Genomic DNA, 27,937 nt, shown 5'->3' with positions numbered 1-27,937 from the left:
AATTCTCTGGGCATGGTGGCGGGCGCCTGTAGTCCCAGCTCCTCGGGAGCCTGAGGCAGGAGAATGGCGTGAACCCAAGAGGTGGAGCTTGCAGTGAGCCAAGATCACGCCACTGCACTCCAGCTGGGTGCGAGACTCCTTCTCAAAAAAAGAAATAAATATATATTTCTGAGAGAATGCCCTGCAAATTTCTGTTAGTAGCTAACAACCTTAGCTGCTAACATTTCTGTATCAACAGACTTATAAATTAGGAGTATTAACATCTGTCTCAAATGGGAAGCTAGCCCCATAGCTTTGTGTAATACACACGCACTTTGTGATAACCACAGTGTACAATAAACAGTATGCCCATCTCCAATTTCTCTGCAATTCTTCTCAGTTATTGGTGAAAGCAGTGCATACCCAAAACTAGATTTGCACCAGAACAGTTTCAAGTTGAATATTTGAAGGAATGCCCACATCTGAAAGAAGCAATTGAAATTGATTTAGTTCTTATCATAGCTGACAAAGTTACAGAAAATTTTAAAGAATGATACAGTGAAAACCTACGTAATATGCCCCACCTGGATATTACAGTTATTATTTTGCCATATTTGCTTTATTATATGTGTGTGCACTTTTATTGCTTGTAATACCATTATCACACTGAAAACATTTTAATAAAAAATAGCCATTGTTACATTTCCATTGGTTGTCTCAATAATGTTTATAGTTGTGGTTTTTGGTTTTTTTTGTTTTTTTTTTTATTTTTAAAAAAACGATATCCAGTCTAGGTTCTTGCAGTTGTCATTTCTTTAGTCCTTTTCAGGGTATATAGCCTTGTCAAATATCAAACATTCTGAATATTTCTGATTGTCTCCTCAAGGTTTTAATTTATTCCTGTATACCTGTATTTTTTTATAAGCTAAAAATCAGATCTAAAGGCTTGAATATATTCAGCTTAAACATTTTGTGCAAGAATAATAACATACATAGTGACATTCACTTCCTGTTCCATCATCTCAGAAAGCATATAGTGTCAGGTTGTCTCACTTTTAATGAGGCTAAGTTTGATAACTTTATTAAAGTGGTGACACCAGATTTCTCGAATATAAAATTACGTATTTCCCTTGCAAAATGAAATGCCATGGGCCGCATTTTGCAGTCTTTTGGATCATGATAGGTCATTTTTATTAATGATAATGTTGATTTGGGGGAGTTTGTTTAAAATACATTCAGGAAGCTTTAAAGAGGTCTGTCCTAGTTGAATGGAAACAAAAGCCCATTAATATCTGGAGGTAGTAGCAGTGGGTGAGAAGTGCTGCACAACAAGAGTACCAAAGAAGGAAGCAGAGTGTTAGTGAGTTTGATGAGCATGCTCTGGTTGTATGGGATCATTTAAGAAGAGTGCATTCTACAAAAGCATCAGTATTGGAATAGGGCAGTTAAAGCCCAAAGGAATCCTGAATCATCTTGGGAGAAGTAACTTACTGTATGGTTATTCCCACAGTGTAAGAGTCATCATCTAACTGCCCTCATGCTTCTTTTTAGGCCAGAAAATTAGTCCAGAAGGAAAAGCTAAAATTCAGCTTCAGCTGGTCCTACATGCAGGGGACACAACTAACTTCCATTTTTCCAATGAAAGCACAGCAGTGAAAGAGCGAGATGCAGTAAAAGACCTTCTTCAGCAGCTGCTGCCCAAATTCAAGAGGAAAGCAAATAAAGAACTGGAAGAGAAGAACAGGTGGGAGGAAAAGAATAGCCTTTTGAAAGAGATACTGGGTTCTCTATAGTCTCCTAGTAGGGTAATAGCTTGTTAGCTATCCCCACGTTTTTTTGGTTTTGGTTTTGGTTTTTTATTGTTGTTGTTTTTGTTTTTTTTGTTGTTGTTTTTTGGGGTTTTTTTGGTGGTGGTTGTTTTTTGTTTGTTTGTTTGTTTTTGGTTTTTTTGAGACGGAGTTTCACTCTGTTGCCCAGGCTGGAGTGCAGTGGCACAATCTTGGCTAACTGCAACCTCCACCTCCCAGGTTCAAGCAATTCTCCTGTCTCAGCCTCCCGAGTAGCTAGGACTACAGGCGTGTGCCACCACGCCCGGCTAATTTTTGTAATTTTAGTAGAGACGGGGTTTCACCATGTTGGTCAGGCTGGTCTCGAACTCCTGACCTCGGTGATCCACCCACCTCAGCCTCCCAAAGTGCTGGGATTACAGGTATGAGCCACCACGCCTGGCCACCTATCCTCACTTTTGCTATGATACTGTAATGTAGGAAAATATGGGCTCTAGTGTCTTTACCTTGGTGTTTAGTTTTCAGCTTTAAAATCTTACTGCTTGTTTGACTTTGGGAAATGAGAATGTGCAAACCCAGAAGCTGAATTAACTGCATCACGCTTAACATCTGCTTAGGAGCAGAATCGGGATTGGAAGGTGCTGAAGTTCCTTAATTTCTTTTCCCAGTTCTCTGTCACAGAGAAGACGCTAAGCCATTGGAAGTATGCTTACGAACAAGAAACCTAAAATAATTCACACTGAAAAAGTGAGACAGTATGTAAAATAATGAGTTTTTTTTTTTTTTTTTTTGAGACAATCTTGCTCTGTTGCCCAGGCTGGAGTGCAGTGGCGTGATATCAGCTCACTGCAACCTCCACCTCCTGGGTTCAAGCAGTTCTTCTGCCTCAGCCTCCCAAGTATCTGGTGTCACAGGCACACGCCACCACACCTGGCTAATTTTTGTATTTTTAATACAGACAGGGTTTCACTACGTTAGCCAGGCTGGTCTCAAACTCGTGACCTCAAGTGATCTGCCCGCCTGGGCCTCCCAAAGTGCTGGGATTACAGGTGTGAACCACCACACCTGGCCACAATTTCCTTATGAATTATTCCATCACCAATATCTTTCAGGCCAGCAGTGCTTATATCTGTGCATGCTTAGCGCCATGAAAAATCCATTGCTGAAGGCGGGGCATAATGGCTCATGCCTGTAATCCCAGCACTTTTCGAGGCTGAGGTGGGTGGATCACTTGAAGTCAGAAGTTCAAGACCAACCCAGCCAACATGGTGAAACTCCACGTCTACTAAAAAAAATATATATCTATGTATACAAAAACTAGCTGGGTGTGGTGGCGCATACCTGTAATCCAGCAACTTGGGAGGCTGAGGCAGGAGAATCGCATGAATCTGGGAGGCAAAGACTGCAGTGAGCTGAGATCATGCCAGTGCACTCTAGCCTGGGTGACAGAGCAAGACTCCGTCTCAAAAAAAAAACTTCATTGCTGGAAACTTTCAAGCATACCTCCTCTTCTGCCCATTTACTTCTGTATGTGAAAGAGAATATATTCAGCCTTCCATATCCAGGAGTTCTACATCCACAGATTAAACCAACTTTGGATCAGAAGTACTTGGGAAAAAAAAAACAGTACAATAATTAAACATAATACAAATAAAAATACAGTATAACAACTATTTACCTTGTATTTGATATTATAAATAGTTATTATTATAAGATAAGATTTAAGTATATGGGAGGATATGTATAGGTTGTATGTAAATACACCATTTTATCTAAGGGACTTGAGCATTTTCAGGTACCAGCAGACAGTACACTGCAGACGTGGTGATCTTTGAATCACTGGGATACGGAGATGAATAAGATCAAACCCATGTCCTCAAAGGGTTTAATCTTTCCTTTACACCTACCTCCATTTATCACCACTTCATTTGTTCCTCCAAAAATGTGGGGTATTTTTCTCTTAATTACTGAAAAGTGAACTGAAGGACCTCTGCTACTCAAACATCACAAAATAAAAGTTGTGTGTTTCAATGTTTTGTGTTGCCAAAATCTTTTTAAAATGTACCTAAATGGTGTTTTATTCTAGAAGTTCAGTTATATTCAGTATATTCTGCTTTACAGAATGCTGCAAGAAGATCCTGTTTTGTTTCAGCTTTATAAAGACCTTGTTGTGAGTCAAGTGATCAGTGCTGAGGAATTCTGGGCCAATCGTTTAAATGTGAATGCAACAGATAGTTCTTCCACATCCAATCATAAGCAGGATGTTGGCATTTCTGCTGCATTTCTGGTATGTGACCCTTCTAGATTTCTGAAGAAAATAAAAATTGAAACCCCAGTATGTGTCTTAAGACCATTATTCCTTTTGTAAAACTTAGCATTTCCTTAAAGGAAAGTAATGGAAAATTGAGTATCCATGGTATTCTTCACTGTTATTGAACTATTATTATTATGTTTGTTTGTTTGTTTGTTTGTTTTTAAAAGACAGGGTCTTACTCTGTCACCCAGACTGGAGTGCAGTGGCACAGTGATAGCTCCCTGCAGCCTCAAACTCCTGGGCTCAAGCGATCCTCCTGCTTCAGCCTCTCAGGTAGCTGGGACTAAAGGTGTGCACCACCTTGCCTGGCTAAATTTTCTTATTTTTATAGGGCGGGGGGCAGCTCTTTTTGTATTTCCCAGGCTGGTCTCAAATCCCTGGCCTCAAGAGTTCGTCCCATCTTAGCCTTGCAAAGCTCTGGGATTACAAGTATGAGCTATCACACTCAGCCCTCTTCCAGAATGTTTTTAAAATACATATAATTTTTTTAAAATTTCTATTTCTTTTTACCAGTTATGTTTTCTTGGCCTTTGGACTTGACCCTAGCATGCTGGTAGTCAAATGGAATTTGAAAATGACTCTTTCAGAGTTGGGACTAATACTTACTTTTTCAAATATTTTCAAATGTAGGGCTTTCTGGTGCCTTTTTAAATCTTTGCCATATTTTACTTACAATACAAGGTTAAATGTATCATGAGCATATTATAGAAAATGTAAGATTTGTAAACTATATTAGAACAATTGGGAATACCTTATCTGTGGAATTATGGAATGGAATTCAGTCAGTTGGTATTCTAGTGGAACCAGAATAGTATGAACACATTCAACAAAATTTTGAATACTATTTGTATGTTTGGTATCTTTTTTGGATGTTTATTAGTCAAGTGAATTAATAAGGCCTTTCCCAAAGAAGTCAGTCCGTTAATGTTAATTTAATTATTTACTAACCAAGGTTTGTAGTGGTTTTTATGACTGTACAAGTTTTATCTTAAAGCTCCACTGCCTCTCTGCCTTCATACTTAAACATGCCTATTTGACCATATTAGACTTCCAAAGAAGCAGATTTTATAGGTCACTTAAGACCGTGAGAAACCAGTCAGGCTTCTTTGAGTCCTGCCTCTGTGCAAAAAGTGAAGGTGAGGGACTTTGTCTGTCTATGCAGTTAGTTTAGAAATTTTTTTTTCCACCTTTGTCCAGTGTCCACTGGGACCTTAGCCATCTTTCCCTGATGCTCTAACGTGTATGTGTGTATGGGCTTTGTTTTAGGCTGATGTCCGGCCCCAAACTGATGGGTGTAATGGTCTAAGATATAATTTAACTTCTGATATCATTGAGTCCATATTTAGGACCTATCCAGCAGGTAAGAAGAATCAGTTCTTTCAGATGATTAAAATATATGGATGTATTCTATAGTATATCAGTGAAAAACAAAAAGCTTCACATTCCTGATCAAGTGCAATAAATTATGTAAAGTACTTTACCCAGTGCCTGACATATGGTAGATACTAGGGGCTCAGTAAATAATGTGTTGTCATCAGTTCACTAATATGACTGCCATCCGAGTCTGTCTATACTACTAACTCAGATCATTCTTCATTCTGCATCCAGAGTGACCTTCCTAACCCACAAATTACTTCCCATGCAGATGCCATCCTAAAAGTATACATTCCTTGACCCCAGCCTCAGTGATTTATTATGTGTAGACAAGGGTGAGAGCCAGTGTGTCAGTCATTCTTCTGACTAAGCAGTACTCTCTTAAGCTGTATTCTGTTCTTGCTTCCCTCTTCCCCACTCTTACCCCTTTAGTCCTTAGGAATCTCTCTCTCAGGACTCAGCTCAAGCATCACCTCCTTGCCACCTCTATGAAATCCTGGCCAGGCCCAGTGGCTCATGCCTGTAATCCCAACACTTCAGGAGGCTGAGGCAAGAGGATCCCTTGAAGCAAGGGGTTCAAGACTAGCCTGGGCAACAAAACGACCCTATCTCTTTTTTTTTTTTTTTTTTTTTAATTGAGACAGAGTCTTGCTCTGTCACCCAGGCTGGAGTGCAATGGTGCAATCTTGGCTCACTGCAACCTCCGCCTCCCAGGCTCAAGTGATTCTACTGCCTCCGCCTCCCAAGTAGCTGGGACTACAGGCACGTGCCACCACGCCAGGCTAATTTTTGTATTTTTTGTAGAGATGGGGTTTCACCCTGTTTGCCAGGCTGGTCTTGAATTCCTGACCTCAAGTGATCTGCCCGCCTCGGCCTCCCAAAGTGCTGAGATTACAGGCTTGAGCCACAGCACCTGGCTCTTTTGTATCTTTCTGATAGTAACATAATTGTGTAGTGTTTATTATGTGCCAGACACTTTTCTAAGTTCTTTTTCTATAGTAACTGATTTAATCATCACGTAAACCTATGAAGTAGAGGTACTGTTATGACCCTCATTTTACAGATGAGGAAACCAAGGTACAGAAAGATTAAGTAATTTGCTCAGGGTCACACAGATAGAAAGTGGCAGACCTAGAATTTTAAACTCAGAGCTCAGGAAACAATGCTGTTGAACTCTAACCTTGCTAGGGTGTAAGCCCCTGGAGTGCTGAGCTGACAGTCCAGTGGATATTGAGATTGTTGTTACCCCACCAGCTAACACGGTGCCTTGGATTGAGAGAGCACATATATAAATGAGCAAACAAGCAGACTCGGCTCTGACTCATGAGATTCTTGGTATTTCTACTAAAACTTCAAAACCTTATTCTGTTGGTGCAGATAAGGTTTTGTTTGTAATTTGTAAGATTTATAAAGGTCATACCTCACCTAATCTCTCAAGTTACATTTCATATTTATAATTAGATTATAACATATAGTATGTAGAGTTGAGAGCTTTATGGTCTAGATTTTGCTATTTGTATTTCAGTTACCTAATTTGAGAGGTTTTAAAAACGGAAATTCAGTATATAATATTTGTGGGTTTTTTTCCACAGTAAAAATGAAATACGCAGAAAACGTTCCCCATAACATGACAGAGAAGGAATTCTGGACACGTTTTTTCCAGTCCCATTATTTTCACAGGGATCGGCTGAATACAGGGTCAAAGGATCTCTTTGCAGAATGTGCCAAAATAGATGAAAAAGGTAACTGTTTATCTCTGATAGACACTGGTATTTAACTTGCCACCCTCTAGACATTATAGGTGTTAATTTCTGAGACAGATAAGACATGCTGAACTTTTTATTTTGTTGATTTTCTAGGCCTAAAAACAATGGTTTCATTAGGAGTGAAAAACCCACTACTAGATTTAACAGCTTTGGAAGATAAACCATTAGATGAGGTAAGAAGCAATAAAAGAAGTTTTGAGAGAAAAGAGTCTTTTCCTAGTCTTCAACATTGTCTTAAGCGTAGACCTATTCCACTTGTGAGAATGTCAGATAAGCAAAATACTGTTATCAGAAGTGCTTTGAAATAGCGTTGTTTGCCATTGAAATTGCCTAGAAGAAATGAAATTCCTGTGTGAGTTGCTAAAACCTTTTAAAAATAAATTTCTAGCTCCCTCATCCGCAGTTCCCTAGTAATAATAAAGGCTTAACGTGATGAGTTCAGCTTTATGCTCTAGCTAACATTTAATCTAAAGAAATATGGATAATAAATAAGGAAGATAACAAACATTAGTTGATTGCTTACTATCTGCCAAACCTTAAGCACGCTCGTGACCCTTATACCATGCCAACCCCAATGTTTCAGCAAGTAGGCCATCATATATGACCCACCTACCTCAGCATCATGACTCATCCAGACCTACAGATTAGTTGCAGAGAAAGAGATGGTTCCTGTTGTGTGTGTGATCAAGGATAATTTTATCACTGCCTCTATCTTTTAGGCCAGAACCTGTCTTCCTCAGTTATTCCCTTTACTCTGAGTTTTCATTTTCCTGCTCTTATTTTTTTTCTTTTTCTTTCTCTCTTTTTTTTTTTTTTTTTTTTTTCTGAGACAGAGTTTCACTCTGTTGCCCAGGCTGGAGTGCAGTGGTGCAATCTTGGCTTGCTGCAACCTCTGCCTCCCAAGTTAAAGCCATTCTCCTGCCTCAGCCTCCCAAGTAGCTGGAATTACAGGCACGTGCCACCACACCCAGCTAATTTTTGTATTTTTAGTAGAGACAGGGTTTTGCCATGTTGGACAGGCTGGTCTCAAACTCCTTACCTCAGGTGATCTGCCCGCCTTGGCCTCCCAAAGTGCTGGGATTATAGTCATGAGCCACCGCACCCAGCCAATGTTATTTTCAGTTTATGCTTTCATCATACGGTGGGTTTTTCAGGACATCACCCTTTCAGAAGTGAAGAAGAATCTATACAAACATGGCCCTCTTTAATTATCCTGAGAAAATAAAGCTTAGTGGCGCTTAGACTTACAACTTACTTTGAAAGGAAGACTTTTTTAGTGCTTTTTTTTCTTTAAAATAAACATGATGGCATATTGTACATGTACATTCGTAACTTTATCTTGTTTAGTATCAATATCTGTATAAACTATCCCGTAGTTTAAGACATAGACTTTAAAACCAAACTAGCTGACTTAGATTCTGATATTTTCTAACATTTCTAGGCCCTGTTTGGTTTTTGTTTTGTTTTGTTTTGTTCTGTTTTTTGAGATGGGATCCCACTCTGTTGCCCAGGCTGAAGTACAGTGGCCTGAGCTCGGCTCACTGCAACCTCTACCTCCTGGGTTCAAGCGATTCTCCTGCCTCAGGCTCCCGAGTAGCTGGGATCACAGGCACATGCCACCACGCCAGGCTAATTTTTGTATTTTTAGTATAGGCGGGGTTTCATCATGTTGGCTGGGCTGATCTCGAACTCCTGACCTCAAGTGGTCTGCCCACCCCGGTCTCCCAAAGTGCAGAGATTACAGGTGTGAGCCACTGCGCCTGGTCCAAACCCAGTTTTTTGGTTTTTTTTTTTTCCTTAGTGAGGCTAATAGTACTTTTGCCTTATAGGATTTCTATGAGTTAAAAGAGCCTAGTGCGTAATAAGTAGTAGGTAATAGGCATTATTGTTGTTATCTGTATTTTTAGATGCCTGCATAGTATTCCATTGGTATGGGTATATCAACATTTATATAACCAATCTTTTTACTACAAATGTTGGTTGATGCCATTTTTCCTTTGGTGTTCCTTCATCCTTTATCAATCTTCTGATTATGATAACTATCACAGGCTATGATCTCTGGCCTCCTGAATGCATTCTCTCTATTCCATTGCTTTACTAGATATGGGTAACAGGGGAGGGAGTAAAAATAAAAATAAAAACATTCTTGTTAAATAATGATGAATCCTGAATAACCATAGTCTGTGTCTTTGACTGCAGAGCTCTAACTGCCTACTTGACATCTCCTCTCACGTATTTCAGAGACATCTCAACTTCACATGTAAAATGGAATCTTTGATTCCCATCCTCATAAACGTATCTCCGTGGGTATTCCCTCTCTTAGTAAAAAGCATTACAATTTGCTTAAGCCAAAAACCTGGGAGTCGGCGAGTCTCCTTGATTCTTCCTCTTGTTTTTTATGATGGGCTCACTCTGTCGCCCAGGCTGGAGTGCAGTGGCACAATCATGGCTCACTGCAGTCTTGACCTCTTGGGCTCAAGCAATCTGCCTCAGTCTCCTGAGTAGCTGGGACTGTAGCACAGGCTACCACACCTGGCTAATTTTATTTTTTGTAGAGACAGGGTCTCCCTATATTGCCCAGGCTGGTCTGAACTCCTGGGCTCAAGCTATTTTTCCACCTCAGCCTCCTAAAGTGCTGAGATTACAGGCGTGAACCATTGCAGCCAGCCATGTTTTCCTCCTGTTATGTCCAGCATTCAATGTATCAGCAAGCCTTGTACAATACACCTCTTATCTGTGGGATCTGCACAAACGCTTACATCCTTTCATGTTTACGGTATCATCATCTTTGGCCTGTTTGCTTGCCTTAGCCTCCTAACCTTTATTTTTGCTATCTTGTCTTTTATAGTTTATTCTCCCCTAGCAGTAATAATTATAATATAGGCCGGGCACGGTGGCTCGTGCCTGTGATCCCAGCACTTTGGGAGGCCAAGGCGGGTGGATCACCTGAGGTCAGGAGTTCGAGACCAGCCTGGCCGACATGGTGAAACCCCATGTCCACTAAAAATACAAAAATTAGCCGGGCCTAGTGGCACATGCCTGTAATTCCAGCTACCCGGGAGGCTGAGGCAGGAGAGTCACTGGAACTGGGGAGGCAGAGGCTGCAGTGAGCCAAGATTGTGCCACTGCACTCCTGCCTGAGCGACAGAGCGAGACTCCGTCTCAAAAAAAAAAAAGGATTATAATATAAATCAGATCCTAATAATCCCCTATGCGAAACTCTTCATTATCTTCTCATTGAGCTTAGAATAAAATCAAAACTCCTACAAGACTGCTTGATTTGGCTCCTGCATACTTCTCAGATGGGGCCACTTCTACTCATTCGTGCTTTAGACATAATGACCTTTCACTTCCATGCCACACTTTTTCTACCTCAGGGCCTGTGCACTTAACTGATCTTCTACCTGCTTGTCCCCTAACCAGCTTCTGCCTATCTTTAGATACCTGTTATAATGTCATTTCTCGCCAGGTGGGGTGGCTCATGCCTTTAATCCTAGCACTTTGGGAGGCTGAGGTGGGAGGATCGTTTGAGTCCATTGAAGACCACATCTGTAAGCTTTTTTTTTTTTTTTTAATTTAAAAATTAGCTGGGCATAGTGGTATACACTTGCAGTCCCAGCTACTCGGGAGGCTGAGGCAGGAGGATCACTTGAGCCCAGGAGGTCAAGGCTGCAGTGAACTGTGATTGCACCACTGCGCTCCAGCCTGGGCAACAGAGCGAGAACCTGTCTCAAAAAAATATATAAATTTAAAAATTAAAAATAATAAAGTTGCTTGCTTCAGAGAGGCTTTCTCTAACCACCCACAAATTCAGTCACTTCGTCATGTTACCCTCTGTTTTCTTCAATGACGTTTTCCACTTCCAAAAAAAATTGTGTTTACCTTGTTTTACTTGATAATTCCATTCACTCTCGTCTCAGAGTGTAATCTTCATGAAGCTGACTTTGTTCTGTTTATTGGCCTGTTCCCAGCGCATGTCATGTAGTAATAATCACTTAGTAATTATTTGATACATTGATGAACAGCATATGGATTTTTTTTTTTTTTTTTTTGAGATGGAGTCGTGCTCTGTTGCCCAGGCTGGAGTTCAGTGGCGTGATCTCAGCTCACTGCAATCTCCACCTCCCGAGTTCAAGCAATTCTCCTCCCTCAGCTTCCTGAGTAGGTGGGATCACAGGCACACACCATGCCCAGCTAATTTTTGTATTTTTAGTACAGACAGGGTTTCACCACGACCAGACTGGTCTTGAATTCCCAACCTCAGGTGACCCACCCACCTCGGCCTCCCAAAGTGGTGGGATTACAGGCGTGAGCCACCACATCCAGCACATGAGTCTTTTTTTTTTTTTTTTTGAGACGGAGTCTCGCTGTTGCCCAGACTGGAGTGCAGTGGCACGATCTTGGCTCACTGCAGGCTCCGCCCCCCGGGGTTCACGCCATTCTCCTGCCTCAGCCTCCCGAGTAGCTGGGACTACAAGCGCCCGCCACCTCGCCCGGCTAATTTTTTGTATTTTTAGTACAGACGGGATTTCACCGTGTTAGCCAGGATGGTCTCGATCTCCTGACCTCGTGATCCACCCGCCTCGGCCTCCCAAAGTGCTGGGATTACAGGCGTAAGCCACCATGCCCGGCCCATTTGAGTCTTATGATCTTTCTTTTACCTTTTTAGCCTCACCAATTCCTGGACCACCATTATTAGTGTATTGAACCATATACAGTCTCATGACACAATATGTACTACATTGCTTCTTTGCTTTTGTTTTGTTTTATTTTTAAATAGAGACAGGGTCTCACTATGTTGCCAGGCTGGACTTAAACTCTTCGGCTCAACAGTTCTTCTGCGTCAGCCTCCCAAATAATCAGGACCACAGTGCCTCTTTGCCTTTGTTTAAGCAGTTTCCTCTCCCTGAAATGTTATTGTCTCCCGGATCTACTTGGCAAGCACCAGTTTATCTTATGGTTCTCTGTGAAGCTTTTTCGAACCCTCTTCTCCAGTAGGATTGATTAGTAATTCTGTCCAGCCCAGCTTCCCACTAACTAGTATTTAGGCTCCTATGGCCTGGGGTCTTAATCAATTTTGTATCTACATGGTCTAGCAAGTAGCATGCACTCAATACATGTTTTAAAATATAATCTCATTTTATTCTCTTTTATCCTACTTTATAGAGGTTGGAAAAGTTTATCTTGCCTAGATTAATGTTAGAAAAAGAATTTGATTCTATCTTTCTGAATCCATAGTCTATGTATGTTTTTCTCACTATATTCTATGCTTTTTATTTACTGGTTGGTTTTTTTTTGTTGTTGTTGTTGTTGTTGTTGTTTTTTGAGACAGAGTCTCACTCTGTCACCCAGGCTGGAGTGCAGTGGTGCAATCTCAGCTCACTGCCACCTCTGCCTCCTAGGTTCAAATGATTCTCCTGCCTCACTCAGTCTCCCGAACAGCTGGGATTACAGGTGTGTGCCACCACACCTGGCTAATTTTTGTATTTTTGATAGAGATGAGGTTTCACCATGTTGGCCGGGCTAGTTTTGAACTCCTGACCTCAGGTGACTCGCCCACCTTGGCCTCCCAGAGTGCTGGGATTACAGGTGTCCTGACCTCTATTGCTTTTATTTAACGTTTTGATAACTAGATCCAAATTGTTCTTTAAAAGAGAAATGCAGACCAGGCATGGTGGCTCACACCTGTAATCCCAGCACTTTGGGAGGCCGAGGTGGGCGGATCACTTGAGGTCAGGAGTTCAAGACCAGTCTGGCCAGCATGGTGAAACCCCATCTCTACTAAAAATACAAAATATTAGCCAGGCGTGGTGGCAGGCACCTGTAATCCCAGCTTCTCAGGAGGCTGAGGCAGGAGAATCACTTGAACCCAGGAGGCGAAGGTTGCACTCCAGCCTGAACAACAGAGCGGGACTCCATCTCAAAAAAAAAAAGAGAGAGAAATTCAGTTTAAGTTGTATTTTGTAATGCTAAAACGAGTTAGTACTATTTGTTAATATTTTATGTGCATGACGTCACTTGTTTTTAAATGTTTGTTCATAAATATTTAGTAATGTTCGTGAGAAGTAATAAAAGTCCCATCATCCAGCAAATTTTTTCAGCTAAGCGTGTCTTATAATAAGAAAAGCAGAACCTTTTTAAAAAATTTTTAATCTACTGAATTATTTCTCACAGGGCTATGGCATTTCCTCTGTGCCATCTGCTTCCAATTCTAAATCCATAAAAGAGAATAGTAATGCTGCCATCATCAAGAGATTTAACCATCACAGTGCCATGGTCCTGGCAGCTGGACTCAGAAAACAGTTAAGTATAAATGCAGAGGTGCAGTAACTGGGCTTTTCAGGATATCCAGATGGAGTTGTGGTGGTGTTTTGCTTGTGGTTTTTAACATTAACTTTTTTTTTCCCTTTATTTTAAGAGAAGCACAAAATGAACAAAATAGTGAGCCCAGCAACATGGATGGATATTCCGGAGATGCAGACTGCTTTCAGCCGGCAGTCAAAAGGGTATGGGCAAAAAAATATGAACCATTTGGGGCTCAAGTTTCTCCAAATACTTTATGTGACTGCAAGTACCGTATACGCTTATTTCCTGTGACTCAGTTCTTCTGACTAAGATGTTAAGCATTTGGCTTAAAGTGTATAGAATTACAAAGAGTATTTCCCCAGCTTTGGCTTGCCAGCCAACTTTCCATTGACTCTAGCCTGTTAGCCATTTTTATTGTTTTTTGTTTGTTTATTTGTTTTCCCCACATGTACACATACATACAGATTGTTCTTATATATGATTTTGTTCTCTGGGAATAAAATCTTCATTCAACAGAGGCAATATGACAGAAAAACTGAAGTTTCATATATATGATTTTTAAAAGAAAGTGAATTGGCCATGTTAAACCTAGCATTTCGGAGCTGAAAGTGTCTTCTCATTAAATTTTGAAGAAATCATTTGAGGGTGTGGAGAAGGATGGACAGGATTAGCTTCTTGTGTATTTATTCTTCTCCTGCAACTTTGCCACGCTATTTTGTACCTCCCTTCCTAATTATGATAAAGCTTTCTTAGAGAGCAGTTAGGCAATGTGTATTAAATGTTTAAAGCTTTACACCCTTAGTTCTACTTGTGGACATTTATTTCTTAAGAAAGATGTATACTAAGATTTAGATAGAAATATTCATTACAGTATCATAATAAAGACAGTAGCAAGGATTCTGTTAACTGTGTTGCATTAATACAATAGAGATTGATGCAACTTCATTATTTTGAAAGCATTAATATATTGCATCAAAGAGTTCACAGAACAGATTGTACAGTACAGTTTTACACACAAAAAAAATAGTTTGTGACCTTTAAAAGGGCCTTCAAATGAATATGCTAAACAGTTATCTTTCAATAAAGAGATTATGGGTAAGTTTTAATTTATTTCATTTATTTCAGTAATTTAATGTTTTTTTTGTTGTTGTTGTTTGTTTTTTTTTGAGACAGAGTCTTGCTCTGTCACCCAGGCTGGAGTGCAGTGGTGCAATCTCAGCTCACTGCAACATCTGCCTCCTGGATTCAAGCGATTCTTCTGCCTCAGCCTCCGGAGTAGCTGGGATTACAGGTGTGCACCACCACACCTGGCTAATTTTTGTACTTTTAGTAGAGATGGAGTTTTGCCATATTGGCCAGGCTGGTCTTGAACTCCTGGCCTCATGTGATCCGCCCCCTTCAGCCTCCCAAAGTGCTGGGGTTACAGGCATGAGCCACTGTGCCGGCCTATTTCAGTAACTTAATGTTTTTACCGGCATGTATTACCTATAAAATTAATAAAACCAGTGAGGTATTTCTTTTTTGAACTAAAGCAAAGCTAATAATAAGTTATAGAGAAGTTAGAGAAGAAATCTATTAAGTGATACTTTCTTTGTGTACTGTTGCACTGAGTACCCTTGATTCTTGGTGGTGAACAAGTTATCAGAAATTTCTTGGTCAGGAGCCGTGGCTCACACCTGTAGTCCCAGCACTTTGGGAGGCCAAGGTGGGTGGATCACTTGAGGTCAGAATTTCTAGACCAGCCTGGCCAGCATGGTGAAACCCTGTCTCTACTAAAAATACAAAAATTAGCCAGGCATGGTGACGTGCGCCTATAATTCCAGCTACTTGGGAGGCTGAGGCAGCAAAATCACTTGAACCCGGCAGGCGGAGTTCGCAGTGAGCTGGGATCGCGCCACTGCACTCCAGCCTGGATGACAGAGCAAGACTCCATCTCAAAGAAAAAATAAAAAAGAAATTTATTTATTTGTGTGAATTTTTACAATACAGATGCTTCTCGACTTAAATGGGGCTACATCCCGATAAACTCATCATAAGTTGCAAATACTGTAAATCGAAAATGCATTGAATACACCTAATGTATGGAACACCATAGTTTAGCCTATCCTACTTTAAACGTGTTCCAAACACTTAGATTAGCCTATAGTTGGGCAGCATTACCTACTATAAAGCGTATTTTCTAATAAAATGTTGAATATCTCATGTAACTCATTGAATACTGAAAGTGAAAAACAGAATGTGTGGGTACTCAAAGTATGGTTTCTCTACTGAATGTGTATCACTTTGACACCATCATAAAGTTGAAAAATTCCAAGTCAAACCATTGCAAGTCGGGGCTATCAGTATTCAGTAGTAAATGCTGGCTCTAACTATTCTTCCAAGTCAGTGGTTGACTGCTGTTTATTCTATAAAGGGTTACAATGTATAGATTCTCTCACTTGTAGAATGAGAGATTCAGAATTAATAGCAGACAGAGTCCCTGCCTTGATGGAGCTTTCATTTAAGTGTGAAAGTCAGATGACCTAACTAGGTCTTGGCATAAGTTTAGGATTTGGATTGTTAAGGGAGCTTGGGTAGGGACATGTCATAGGTAAGGCAACAGCAGGGGTAGAGATAAGCTTGACATATGTCAAAAATCATGAAGACATCAGTAATCCTTGAAGTTGGCTGAAAGGTATAGAGTTGAGAAAGTAGTAAAAAATAAAATAAAATAAAAAAAATAAAAGGCTGAGTCTAGGTAAGGATGTGTTTCTCCGAGTATCCTGTGAGGTCAGATTTGTTCCTGTACCATAAAGGGACTATTTGGAATCTTAAAGCTGGAGCAATTTAAAACGTTAGGTTTTCAAATTGACATTTTTTGAGATATAGTTAATAACCTGAACGTTCTGATTCTAGTCTTGGTAGTCAATAAGAGTTGACCAGATGAATTTCATAGCTTTGTAGAGGATGAAATATTGCAAGGCTGATTTGCACAAATGTTTACATAGATCATGTATCTTTCATAAGTAATATGTTTTTATTATTACAAGGCTGTAAAAATTTAAGCAGGTTGTTAATAGCACAGGGGGTAACAGATTAATAAAATTAATGAATAAAATTACTAAAAATAAAGAATCCAGAAGTAAACCCAAATACATGGAGGAATTAAGCACATATATGATACACATGACATTTTAAAAATCAGTGGGAAAAGGTAAATTATTTTACAAATGGTGTTAGAAGGACTGATTGATAATTTTGTTAAAAGAAACTTAGATTCCCTATTTTACTCCTAATCCAAAATAAATTCTGAGTGGATCCAAGATTCAAGCGAAAATGAAGCCACAAGCTGAGCATGGTAGCATGTGTCTGTAATCTCCGCGATTTAGGAGACTGAGTTTGGCTGGGGAGATGGTGAGAATGCGCCTAGAAAAATAAAATAAAATTAAGCCACAAATGTATAAGCAAAAAGCGGGCAAAGAGGTGGAATTTTTTTTTTTTTTAATGAAGTCTCACTTGTCGCCCAGGCTGGCGCACAGTGGCGTGATCTCAGCTCACTGCAACCTCTGCCTCCCGGGTTCAAGCGATTCTCCTGCCTCAGCCTCCCAAGTAGCTGGGATTACAGGCACCTGCCGAGGAGATGGATTTTTTAGTAATTAAAACAAAACAAAACAACACCAAACTGGAAGATAAAGTATTTACAACACGTAAAAGACTGTTTCCTTAATATTTAAAAGTCTTATTTTTTAAAAAGTACCCAATATAAAAATAGTGGACAGCATAACAGATCACTCATTTGGGGAAAAAATAATAAAATGCAAACTTTGACCTACCAGATTGGCAAAAGTAAAAAGTTCAATAATACTTCATGTGGTCAGAGTGTAAGAAAACTAGTATTGTTAAGTAGTTGTTGAGAAAATTGGTTCAACCATTTGTAGGACAGTCATCTCTAGGAAGAGAAGCTCATGGTGGGAAGACTTCATTTTTTACCCTCTGTACAGTTTTGTTTTTTCAGTCATGTTTATTGTGTAAGAGAAAGTTGTGACAAAATAAAAAGTACTGTGTTAATAATTATAGGCGAAATTACAAGAGTCCATTGAATATGAAGACTTGGGGAAAAATAATTCTGTAAAAACGATTGCACTAAACCTCAAGAAGTCAGATAGGTAAGTTTGGTCAATATTAAGCAGAATAGTTATGTAACACAATTCAGTCCAAAATATATCCTGCAAGTATAGCACTCATGTTTTAATCAGTTTGTCACCATCAAAGTACAATATCCTTTTTTGTTTAAAATGTAGGCTTCTCAGGAAGCAAAAATGATCAAACCCATGACAATAAATGTTGGATCTTTCTGCTGTTGCTTTCTTACTGCCCTTATGGGAATTAAATTATTTTATTGAAATTATTTTATTGAAATCTCTTTAGTTATCGTTTCTTGCCTTGAGGGGAACTTAGTACTGACTGCTAAAATGTTGCAAAGACAAATGTTGAGCATCTTTACTGTGTGTGATTAGTAATTTCTTCTGTGCTAAACTGCAGGTATTATCATGGTCCAACTCCAATCCAGTCACTACAGTATGCAACAAGTCAGGACATTATTAATTCTTTTCAAAGTATTAGACAAGAAATGGAAGCTTATACACCCAAGTTAACTCAGGTAGGTGACTTCTACTGTTTGAAGGCCAGAATTCCCATAGTTCCTTCCTCAGTTTATGAGCACAAGCAGATTGAACTATACAACTAATATTTTAATTGGGCTTAAAGACATAGTTCTGCTAAATAAATTGAAAAAATCAAGAGGTAGCAAGAAAAGGTGTTTGGCATATTCAAGAGGCATCTGAAGATAAGATGATAATGAAAAAAGGTGATGAATTTTGTGATTTTTACTTCCGTATACTTTTATTGGTAAAATCTCCCAGATTTCCAAATTCTGTCTGGACATTATTCTCTGAATATTCTGCATGACTCAGGCTTAAAATATGTAAAACAGCTCATCATTGTTCTTTGTTTCTCTTCGTACTTCAGTTGATCAGCAATTTGTCAGTTCTGCCTTCAATAATACTTCTTGATTCTATCACCCTTATTTAGGCAAACCTGATTGATTTTCCATAATGCTACTGCAAGTTGTCTTTCTAAAATCACTTATTTTGGCCAGGCACAGTGGCTCACGCCTGTAATCCCAACACTTTGGGAGGCCGAGGTGGGTGGATCACGTGAGGTCAGAAGTTCGAGACCAGCCTGACCAACATGGTGAAACCCCGTCTGTACTAAAAATTTAAAAATTAACTGGGCGTGGTGGCACACGCCTGTAATCCCAGCTACTCAAGAGGCTGAGGCAGGAGACTCACATGAACCTGGGAGGCAGAGGTTACAGTGAGCTGACACCGCGCCATTGCACTCCAGCCTGGGCAACAAAAGCAAAGCTCCATCTCAAATAGATAAATAAATATTTAAATATTTAAAAATAAAAACATGTATTTTATCACTGCAGCTTGAAAACCTTCACTGCCTCCCTTCACTGCAGTAGTTTGAGTGCCTTTGTCTGGCCTGCAAAACTCTTTATAGTCTGGCCCCAGCCTACTACTCGAGTCTCATCTTCAGCGATAGTCTCCACTACTCACTTCCACACATGGCCAAGGGTTCCAGCCTAACACACTAAGCTGTCCAGAGTCTTTTGATCACATTATCTCCTTCATGCTTCCTGTGCTGTGGCTCATGCTCTTTCTCCTTAGAATTCCCTTAGCACTGTTTCTCCCCCAAGGAACTAATAATCACTCAAGACTCAGCTCTAGTTTCTTTTTTGCTTTTTTTTTTTTTTTTGCAGTTCAATTTTTTTTTTTTTTTAATTATTATACTTTAAGTTTTAGGATACCTGTGCACAATGTGCAGGTTAGTTACATATGTATACATGTGCCATGCTGGTGTGCTGCACCCATTAACTCGTTATTTAGCATTAGGTATATCTCCTAATGCTATCCCTCCCCCCTCCCCCCACCCCACAACAGTCCCCAGAGTGTGATGCTCCCCTTCCTGTGTCCATGTGTTCTCATTGTTCAGTTCCCACCTATGAGTGAGAACATGCAGTGTTTGGTTTTTTGTCCTTGTGATAGTTTACTGAGAATGATGATTTCCAGTTTCATCCATGTCCCTACAAAGGACATGAACTCATCATTTTTTATGGCTGCATAGTATTCCATGGTGTATATGTGCCACATTTTCTTAATCCAGTCTGTCATTGTTGGACGTTTGGGTTGGTTCCAAGTCTTTGCTATTGTGAATAGTGCTGCAATAAACATACGTGTGCATGTGTCTTTATAGCAGCATGATTTATAGTCCTTTGGGTATATACCCAGTAATGGGATTGCTGGGTCAAATGGTATTTCTAGTTCTAGATCCCTGAGGAATCGCCACACTGACTTCCACAATGGTTGAACTAGTTTACAGTCCCACCAACAGTGTAAAAGTGTTCCTATTTTTCCACATCCTCTCCAGCACCTGTTGTTTCCTGACTTTTTAATGATTGCCATTCTAGCTGGTGTGAGATGGTATCTCATTGTGGTTTTGATTTGCATTTCTCTGATGGCCAGTGATGGTGACCATTTTTTCATGTGTTTTTTGGCTGCATAAATGTCTTCTTTTGCGAAGTGTCTATTCATGTCCTTCGCCCACTTTTTGATGGGGTTGTTTGTTTTTTTCTTGTAAATTTGTTAGAGTTCATTGTAGATTATGGATATTAGCCCTTTGTCAGATGAGTAGGTTGCGAAAATTTTCTCCCATTCTGTAGGTTGCCTGTTCACTCTGATGGTCGTTTCTTTTGCTGTGCAGAAGCTCTTTAGTTTAATTAGATCCCATTTGTCAATTTTGGCTTTTGTTGCCATTGCTTTTGGTGTTTTAGACATGAAGTCCTTGCCCATGCCTATGTCCTGAATGGTAATGCCTAGGTTTTCTTCTAGGGTTTTTATGGTTTTAGGTCTAATGTTTAAGTCTTTAATCCATCTTGAATTAATTTTTGTATAAGGTGTAAGGAAGGGATCCGGTTTCAGCTTTCTACATATGGCTAGCCAGTTTTCCCACCACCATTTATTAAATAGGGAATCCTTTCCCCATTGCTTGTTTTTCTCAGGTTTGTCAAAGATCAGATAGTTGTAGATACGCAGTGTTATTTCTGAGGGCTCTGTTCTGTTCCATTGATCTATATCTCTGTTTTGGTACCAGTACCATGCTGTTTTGGTTACTGTAGCCTTGTAGTATAGTTTGAAGTCAGGTAGCGTGATGCCTCCAGCTTTGTTCTTTTGGCTTAGGATTGACTTGGCGATGCGGGCTCTTTTTTGGTTCCATATGAACTTTAAAGTAGTTTTTTCCAATTCTGTGAAGAAAGTCATTGGTAGCTTGATGGGGATGGCATTGAATCTATAAATTACCTTGGGCAGTATGGCCATTTTCACGATATTGATTCTTCCTACCCATGAGCATGGAGTGTTCTTGCATTTGTTTGTGTCATCTTTTATTTCATTGAGCAGTGGTTTGTAGTTCTCCTTGAAGAGGTGCTTCACGTCCTTTGTAAGTTGGGTTCCTAGGTATTTTATTCTCTTTGAAGCAATTGTGAATGGGAGTTCACTCATGATTTGGCTCTCTGTTTGTCTGTTATTGGTTTATAAGAATGCTTGTGATTTTTGTACATTGATTTTGTATCCTGAGACTTTGCTGAAGTTGCTTATCAGCTTAAGGAGATTTTGGGCTGAGACAATGGGGTTTTCTAGATATACAATCATGTCATCTGCAAACAGGGACAATTTGACGTCCTCTTTTCATAATTGAATACCCTTTATTTCCTTCTCCTGCCTAATTGCCCTGGCCAGAACTTCCAACACTATGTTGAATAGGAGTGGTGAGAGAGGGCATCCCTGTCTTGTGCCAGTTTTCAAAGGGAATGCTTCCAGTTTTTGCCCATTCAGTATGATATTGGCTGTGGGTTTGTCATAGATAGCTCTTATTAGTTTGAGATACGTCCCATCAGTACCTAATTTATTGAGAGTTTTTAGCATGAAGGGTTGTTGAATTTTGTCAAAGGCCTTTTCTGCATCTATTGAGATAATCATGTGGTTTTTGTCTTTGGTTCTGTTTATATGCTGGATTACATTTATTGATTTGCGTATGTTGAACCAGCCTTGCATCCCAGGGATGAAACCCACTTGATCATGGTAGATAAGCTTTTTGATGTGCTAATGGATTCAGTTTGCCAGTATTGAGGATTTTTGCATCAATGTTCATCAAGGATATTGGTCTAAAATTCTCTTTTTTGGTTGTGTCTCTGCCAGGCTTTGGTGTCAGGATGATGCTGGCCTCATAAAATGAATTAGGGAGGATTCCCCCTTTTTCTGTTGATAGGAATAGTTTCAGAAGGAATGGTACCAGTTCCTCCTTGTACCTCTGGTAGAATTCGGCTGTGAATCCATCTGGTCCTGGACTCTCTTTGGTTAGTAAGCTATTGATTATTGCCACAATTTCAGTCAGCTCCAGTTTCATTGCTTCTGGAAAGTAATCCTTAACTTGTGCAAAGAAGAATTTGTTTTTTCCTTTTCTCCGTTTTTATGAGCACTGAGGCACTGAGTGTATACCTATATTACGGTATGTATCACACATCAAGACTTTTTTACTTTTTATTTTGAAATCTCAGATTTTACAGAAAGTGACAGAAAAATATGTTTTCCAACCCATTTTGAGAGAAGGTTACAGGCATAATTTCCCTTTACCCCTAAATATTTCGATGTATATTTTCAGAAAACTAAGGCATTCTCTTAAATAACAATACAATTATAGAATTAGTAAGTTAACATTGATGATGTATTATCTAGTCTATAGATCTTACTACATTTTCACCAGTTACACCACTAATGTTCTACGTGGCAAAAGAAAACTTTTCTTGGTCCAGCAGACAAGCCGGGTTTGTGAGTTGTATTTATTTCTCATGTGTTTTTAGTCTCCTTTAAAATGGAATGATTCGTCAATCTTTGTCTTTTCATAACTTTGACATTGAAAGAGTACTGGGCAATTTTTTGTAGAATGACCTTAAATTTATCTAATGTTTCCTCATGACTAGATTCACATTAGTCATTTTTGCCAGAAATTCCACAGAAGTAATGTTGTATCCTACTCAGTGTGTCATATCAGGAGGCAAATGATTTGTATATATCCTAGCTTGTGATATTAAATTTTTTCACTTGGTTAAAGGTAGTATTTGCCTCGTTTCTCCACCAAAAAGTTAACTATTTTTCCCTTTGTAATTAATAAATATCTTGTGGAGCTGTACTTTGAGACTATATAAATACCCCATTTGTCACCAAATTTTTTATTTTTTAATATTATTATCTTTAGAGACAGGGTCTTGCTCTGATGCCCAGGCTGTAGTGCAGTGGCACAGTCATAGCTCCGTTCAGCCTCAGACTCCTAGACTCAAGCAATCCTCCTGCCTCAGCCTCCTGAGTAGCTGGGATTATAGGCATGTGTCACCACACAACAAACTTTCATCTGGTAGTTTTTTTAGAATCATTGATGATTCTTGCCTGAAGAGCGGTTGTTAAATGATGATTTTCTAATTCCATCAGCCCTTCTATGTTTATCAGCTGACATGAAAGGAAGAGCATTCCCTTCTTCTCTGTTTGTTACTTATATCAGCATGGATTCATTTATTATTCTATGAGTTAAACACTGTTGCTATCTTTTTTTCTTTGTTTCTTTTTGTTTGTTTGTTTTTTTGAGTTGGGGTCTCACTCTGTCACCCAGGCTGAAGTGCAGTGGCATGATCTTGGCCCACTGCAACCTCCACCTCCCTGGCTCAAGCGATCCTCCCACCTCAGCCCCCCAAGTAGCTGAAACCGCAGGCACTCACCACCATGCCTGGCAAAGTTTTTGTATTTTTGGTAGAGACAGGGTTTTGTCATGTTGCCCAGGCTGTTCTTGAACTCGTGAGCTCAAGCAGTCCACCTGCCTCGGCCTCCCAAAGTGCTGAGATTACAGGCCATTTTTTTCTTTTTCTTTTTCTTTTTTTTTTTTTTTAAATTTATTTTATTTTATTTTATTTATTTATTTATTTTTTTTTTTTTGAGACGGAGTCTTGCTCTGTTGCCCAGGCTGGAGTGCAGTGGCGCGATTCCCACTCACTGCAAGCTCCGCCTCCCAGGTTCACGCCATTCTCCTGCCTCAGCCTCCCGAGTAGCTGGGACTATAGGCGCCCACCACCACGCCCGGCTAATTTTTTTGTATTTTTAGTAGCGATGGGGTTTCACCGTGTTAAGCCAGGATGGTCTCGATCTCCTGACCTCGTGATCCACCCGCCTCAGCCTCCCAAAGTGCTGGGATTACAGGCGTGAGCCACTACGCCCGGCCTTTTTTCTTTTTATTAACCAAGGTACAACTCAACATACAGTAAAATAAATAAATAAATAAATTTACTGATTTATTTATCTATTTTGAGACAGGGTCTCACTTTGTCCCCCAGGCTGGAGTGCAGTGGCACAATCTCGGCTCACTGCAGCCTCAACTTCCCAGGTTCAAGCAATCCTCTCACCTCAGCCCTCCAAGTAGCTAAGTAGCTGGGACTCCAGGCATGTGTCACCACCCCTGGCTAATTTTTATATTTTTGTGTGTAGACAGGGTTTCACCACGTTGCCCAGGCTGGTCTCGAACTCCTGAGCTCAAGCGATCCACCTGCCTCAGCCTCCCAAAATGAAATTTATCGTTTTAAGTCTGCTATTCTACAAGTTTTGATAAACACATGCTGTTGTGTAGCCACCAACAAAATCAAGATTTAAAAAAACTGGTTCTGTCACCCCAGAAAGTCTACCCATGCCCCTTTATAGTCAAACCCTTCCTACACCCTTCACACAGGCTCTCCTGTATCTTTCTGACAATATCCCCATCATTCTTAGCCCCTCCTTACTTAATGGTATAGTAAGATAGATGTTCCAGGCTTATCTTATATCTGCTCTGTCCCAGGCGTGGAATTTTCTTTTTAGCACTGAGTGGTTTAAGGTAGGAACCAAGATCTGGGACCAGGCACAGTGACTCACGCCTGTAGTCCCAGCACTTTGGGAGGCTGAGGCACGCAGATCACTTGAGAGTTCTAGACCACCCTGGCCAACATGGCAAAACTCCGTCTCTACCAAAAATACAAAAATTAACTGGGTATGGTGGTGCGTACCTGTAGTCTCAGCTACTCGGGAGGCTGAGGCAGAAGAATTGCTTGAGCCTGGGAGGCGGAGGTTGCAGTGAGCCGAGATCGCACCACTGCACTCCAGCCTGGGCAATAAAGTGAGACTCTGTCTCAAAAAACAAAACAAAACAAAAAAAATCTGGGCACTAGGTATACATTGGGGTGTCATTGTCCCTTCAGCAGAAAGCTAGAAAATACATATGTGTACATATATGCACACATAACCAACTTGGGATTATTTGACAGATTCTTTCAATGTAGACTATAGTTGTCCAATATCTGGCCCTTGGGCCCAAGTAGACCCACATAACTTTTGTCCTGGGGCTGGTGGTGTTTGTTTGATTTAGAGATGAGGTTTCTGTCACCCGGACTGGAGTGCAGTAGCACTATCATAGCTTACTGCAACCTTGAACTCCTGGGCTCAGGCGATGCTTCCACCTCAGCCTCCTGAGTCACTAGGATTATAATTGTAAGCCACCATGCCCAGCTCTCCCCAAGTAATTTTTTTACACTGTAGTCAATCTTTGTTTGTTTTTTTTTTTTTTGCAGTCAGGGTCTTGCTTTGTTGCCCAGACTGGAGTGCAATGGCACCATCTCAGCTCACTGCAGCCTCAACTTCCCCAGGCGCAAATGATCTTCTCACCTCAGCCTCCCGAGTAGCTAGGACTACAGGCATGCACCTCCATGCCCAACTAATTTTTTTGTATTTTTTGTAGAGACAGGGTTTCACCATATTGCCCAGGCTGGTATCTGACAAAAGGAAAATAGGAATAAAGTGAGTCCATATTGCCCAGGCTGGTATCTGACAAAAGGAAATAGGAATAAAGTGAGTCCAATGTCCCCTTCACTCATGGTTGTCCCATACTGTACTTTTACACTAAGTTGAAAAAATGTTTTCATCCAATCTATACATGGATGGATTTCTACTCATAAAAACTTCATTGGAAAATCTTAGAGATGCTAACCCTGCACTTGCTGTTTCACAAATTATTCGTTCCTCCCTATAGCAGTGCCTACCTGCAGTGCCTGGCACTTGATAGGCACTCATTGAATAGATAGGTCAATTTTTTCCTAAATGTTGATATTGATACAGTGGGGAGTATATTTTTCCCCCTTTTGGCTATATTTATTCACTTCCTTGAAAATTAAATGACAGTTAATAAATTTCTGCTCTGTTGATTTTTTTTCCCCCAATCTGCTATCAAGGGTATATGTTAGCAAAGCCAGGTGCGGAGTACACACCTGTAGTCTGTCCCAGCTACTCAGGAGGCTGAGGGAGGAGGATTGCTTGAGCCCAGGAGTTCAAGTTCAGCCTGGGCAACATAACAAGATTTTGTTTCTTAGAAAAATAAATTTAACAGAAACAAAGGATATAGGTTAACATGTTGTTTTACCTGTTTTCTTTCCTTAAACTCAATTTTACCTTCAGTGGTAAGAGTTCTCAAGTTAAATTGAATTGGTACTTAAGAAAGGGCTTTAACTAGGCAAAACTTTGGGAGTTTTGAGGTCCCTGTGGACTTGCCTGGCATGCCTGGAAGATTTGTAGGTATCTTCTTTCTACATGGATTGTGTTTCTGCCCTCAAGGAAAATAGTTCACTTTGACCACTGTAAATGATGTAGTATTTAAACAAAAGGAAAACGCTTCATCTTTTGCTCTAAAATTAAAATGTTAAGAAAGAAAGGTGGCAAAAAAAAAAAAGGGAGGAAAACCAGTTTTAATGCATCTTCATTTTTTTCAGGTTCTCTCAAGTAGTGCTGCCAGTAGTACCATCACAGCACTGTCACCTGGAGGGGCACTTATGCAGGGAGGAACACAGCAAGCCATTAACCGTATGTGCCGGGCCATCTTCTACTACTTTCTGCCTAAATCAGCTTTAAAAAGCAAGCTGGGAGGAGTGCTGAACTTTTATTGGTTTTTCCTTGGAATAATCCTGGGATTTCTATTTTGTAGATTTGTTTTTATACATTCAGATTCTGAAACACATCTAGACAAGATCTTAGGTTTCAGAACTGTCTTACTATTTACAAATAGTGGTACATTGCTAGTTTCTCTAATATCATACTAAAAGCTGCTTTCTTCTCCCCTACCTCTTAGAATAAAGGGGAAACCTGAAAGTTTCTTTAAAATCCCAAGAGCTTTTAAATTTTATGATCTCTCAGCCACAAAATTACTAATTTATCTGAAAATAGCATATCCTGGTTTGGCATTGACAAAGAGTACACGTTCAAGTTTATTCTCTGAGTGGTCATTTTTTTCGAGACCGTATATGTTAAAATAGCTCTTAACCTATGGGCCTCGTTCTTCTTTTGCAGAGATGGTGCCAAATGATATTCAGTCTGAATTGAAACACTTATATGTAGCTGTTGGAGAACTTCTACGGCATTTCTGGTCCTGCTTTCCTGTTAATACGCCATTCCTAGAAGAAAAGGTTAGAACCAGTTCTGAAGACAGCCAGATAATTGTGGTAGTGACTTACAAGATGTTTTGAAATTGGAAAGTTTTATTAAGTCTTACCATGTGACAGACACTGGGATAACTCTTCTGCATACATCGTTTCATGTAAACCTCACAGCATCTTTATGGAGTAGCTATTGGTACCCATTTTATAGATTTGGAAACTGAGATCCAGACGAGTTCCATAACTAATAATCATACAACTTAAAACTTGTATCTACCTCCAAGCCACTGTGAATAGAGACCCAAAACAAATTACAGCAATAAAATTATTTATATTTGATAAGTTTTTCAGGGATAGCAAAATCCAAAATAACTGACAACAAATATAGCACTAGCTTTTTAACACTAAAACCGCTTTAACCAATTAAAGGACAGTTGACAAATGGAAAAATGTAACATTAATAGTAATATTATAAATTGCTTTTATAAACCATGATTAAGTAAAAGATAAAGACCTCATTGGCAAACACTTTACAAGCAACTCACTAAAGAATGGAGTGGCCTGGGAAGATTAAGGGGAAATGCTCACACTTACCAGTATGCAGATAAATTACAGCTACAGTAAAAGAACATTTTGGCCAAGGACGGTGGCTCACACCTGTAATCCCAACACTTTGGCGGGGCTGAGGCGGGAGAATTGTTTGAGCCCAGGAGTTGGAGACCAGCCTGGACAACATAGCAAGACTCTGTCTCCAAAAAATATATAAATAAATTTTTTAAAAGAGTATTTTTTTCACCTACTAATTTGCAAAAGAACA

The 27,937-nt window shown here is 39.9% G+C and overlaps 1 protein-coding gene across 5 annotated transcripts in view; it reads left to right on the top strand.

Annotated features, from left to right (window-relative positions):
* Positions 1 to 27,937, top strand: part of GTF2H1 (general transcription factor IIH subunit 1) — a 47,567-nt gene that overhangs the window by 11,994 nt on the left and 7,636 nt on the right. For all 5 annotated transcript variants that reach the window (XM_002821987.6, XM_054525839.2, XM_063728519.1 and 2 more), the window contains 11 exons: positions 1,531 to 1,723; positions 3,888 to 4,053; positions 5,347 to 5,440; positions 7,047 to 7,196; positions 7,314 to 7,393; positions 13,395 to 13,522; positions 13,639 to 13,726; positions 17,583 to 17,671; positions 18,048 to 18,165; positions 26,461 to 26,551; positions 27,035 to 27,150. In XM_002821987.6, the coding sequence (XP_002822033.1) occupies positions 1,531 to 1,723; positions 3,888 to 4,053; positions 5,347 to 5,440; positions 7,047 to 7,196; positions 7,314 to 7,393; positions 13,395 to 13,522; positions 13,639 to 13,726; positions 17,583 to 17,671; positions 18,048 to 18,165; positions 26,461 to 26,551; positions 27,035 to 27,150 (1,313 nt within the window). The remainder of the gene's footprint in view (positions 1 to 1,530; positions 1,724 to 3,887; positions 4,054 to 5,346; positions 5,441 to 7,046; positions 7,197 to 7,313; positions 7,394 to 13,394; positions 13,523 to 13,638; positions 13,727 to 17,582; positions 17,672 to 18,047; positions 18,166 to 26,460; positions 26,552 to 27,034; positions 27,151 to 27,937) is intronic.

The sequence above is a fragment of the Pongo abelii genome, chromosome 9 (assembly GCF_028885655.2).
Source record: "Pongo abelii isolate AG06213 chromosome 9, NHGRI_mPonAbe1-v2.0_pri, whole genome shotgun sequence".
In the NCBI taxonomy this organism is placed as follows: Eukaryota; Metazoa; Chordata; class Mammalia; order Primates; family Hominidae; genus Pongo; species Pongo abelii.
The sequence above is the reverse complement of the archived record's forward strand: the minus strand, read 5'-3'. Positions and strand labels throughout refer to the sequence as shown.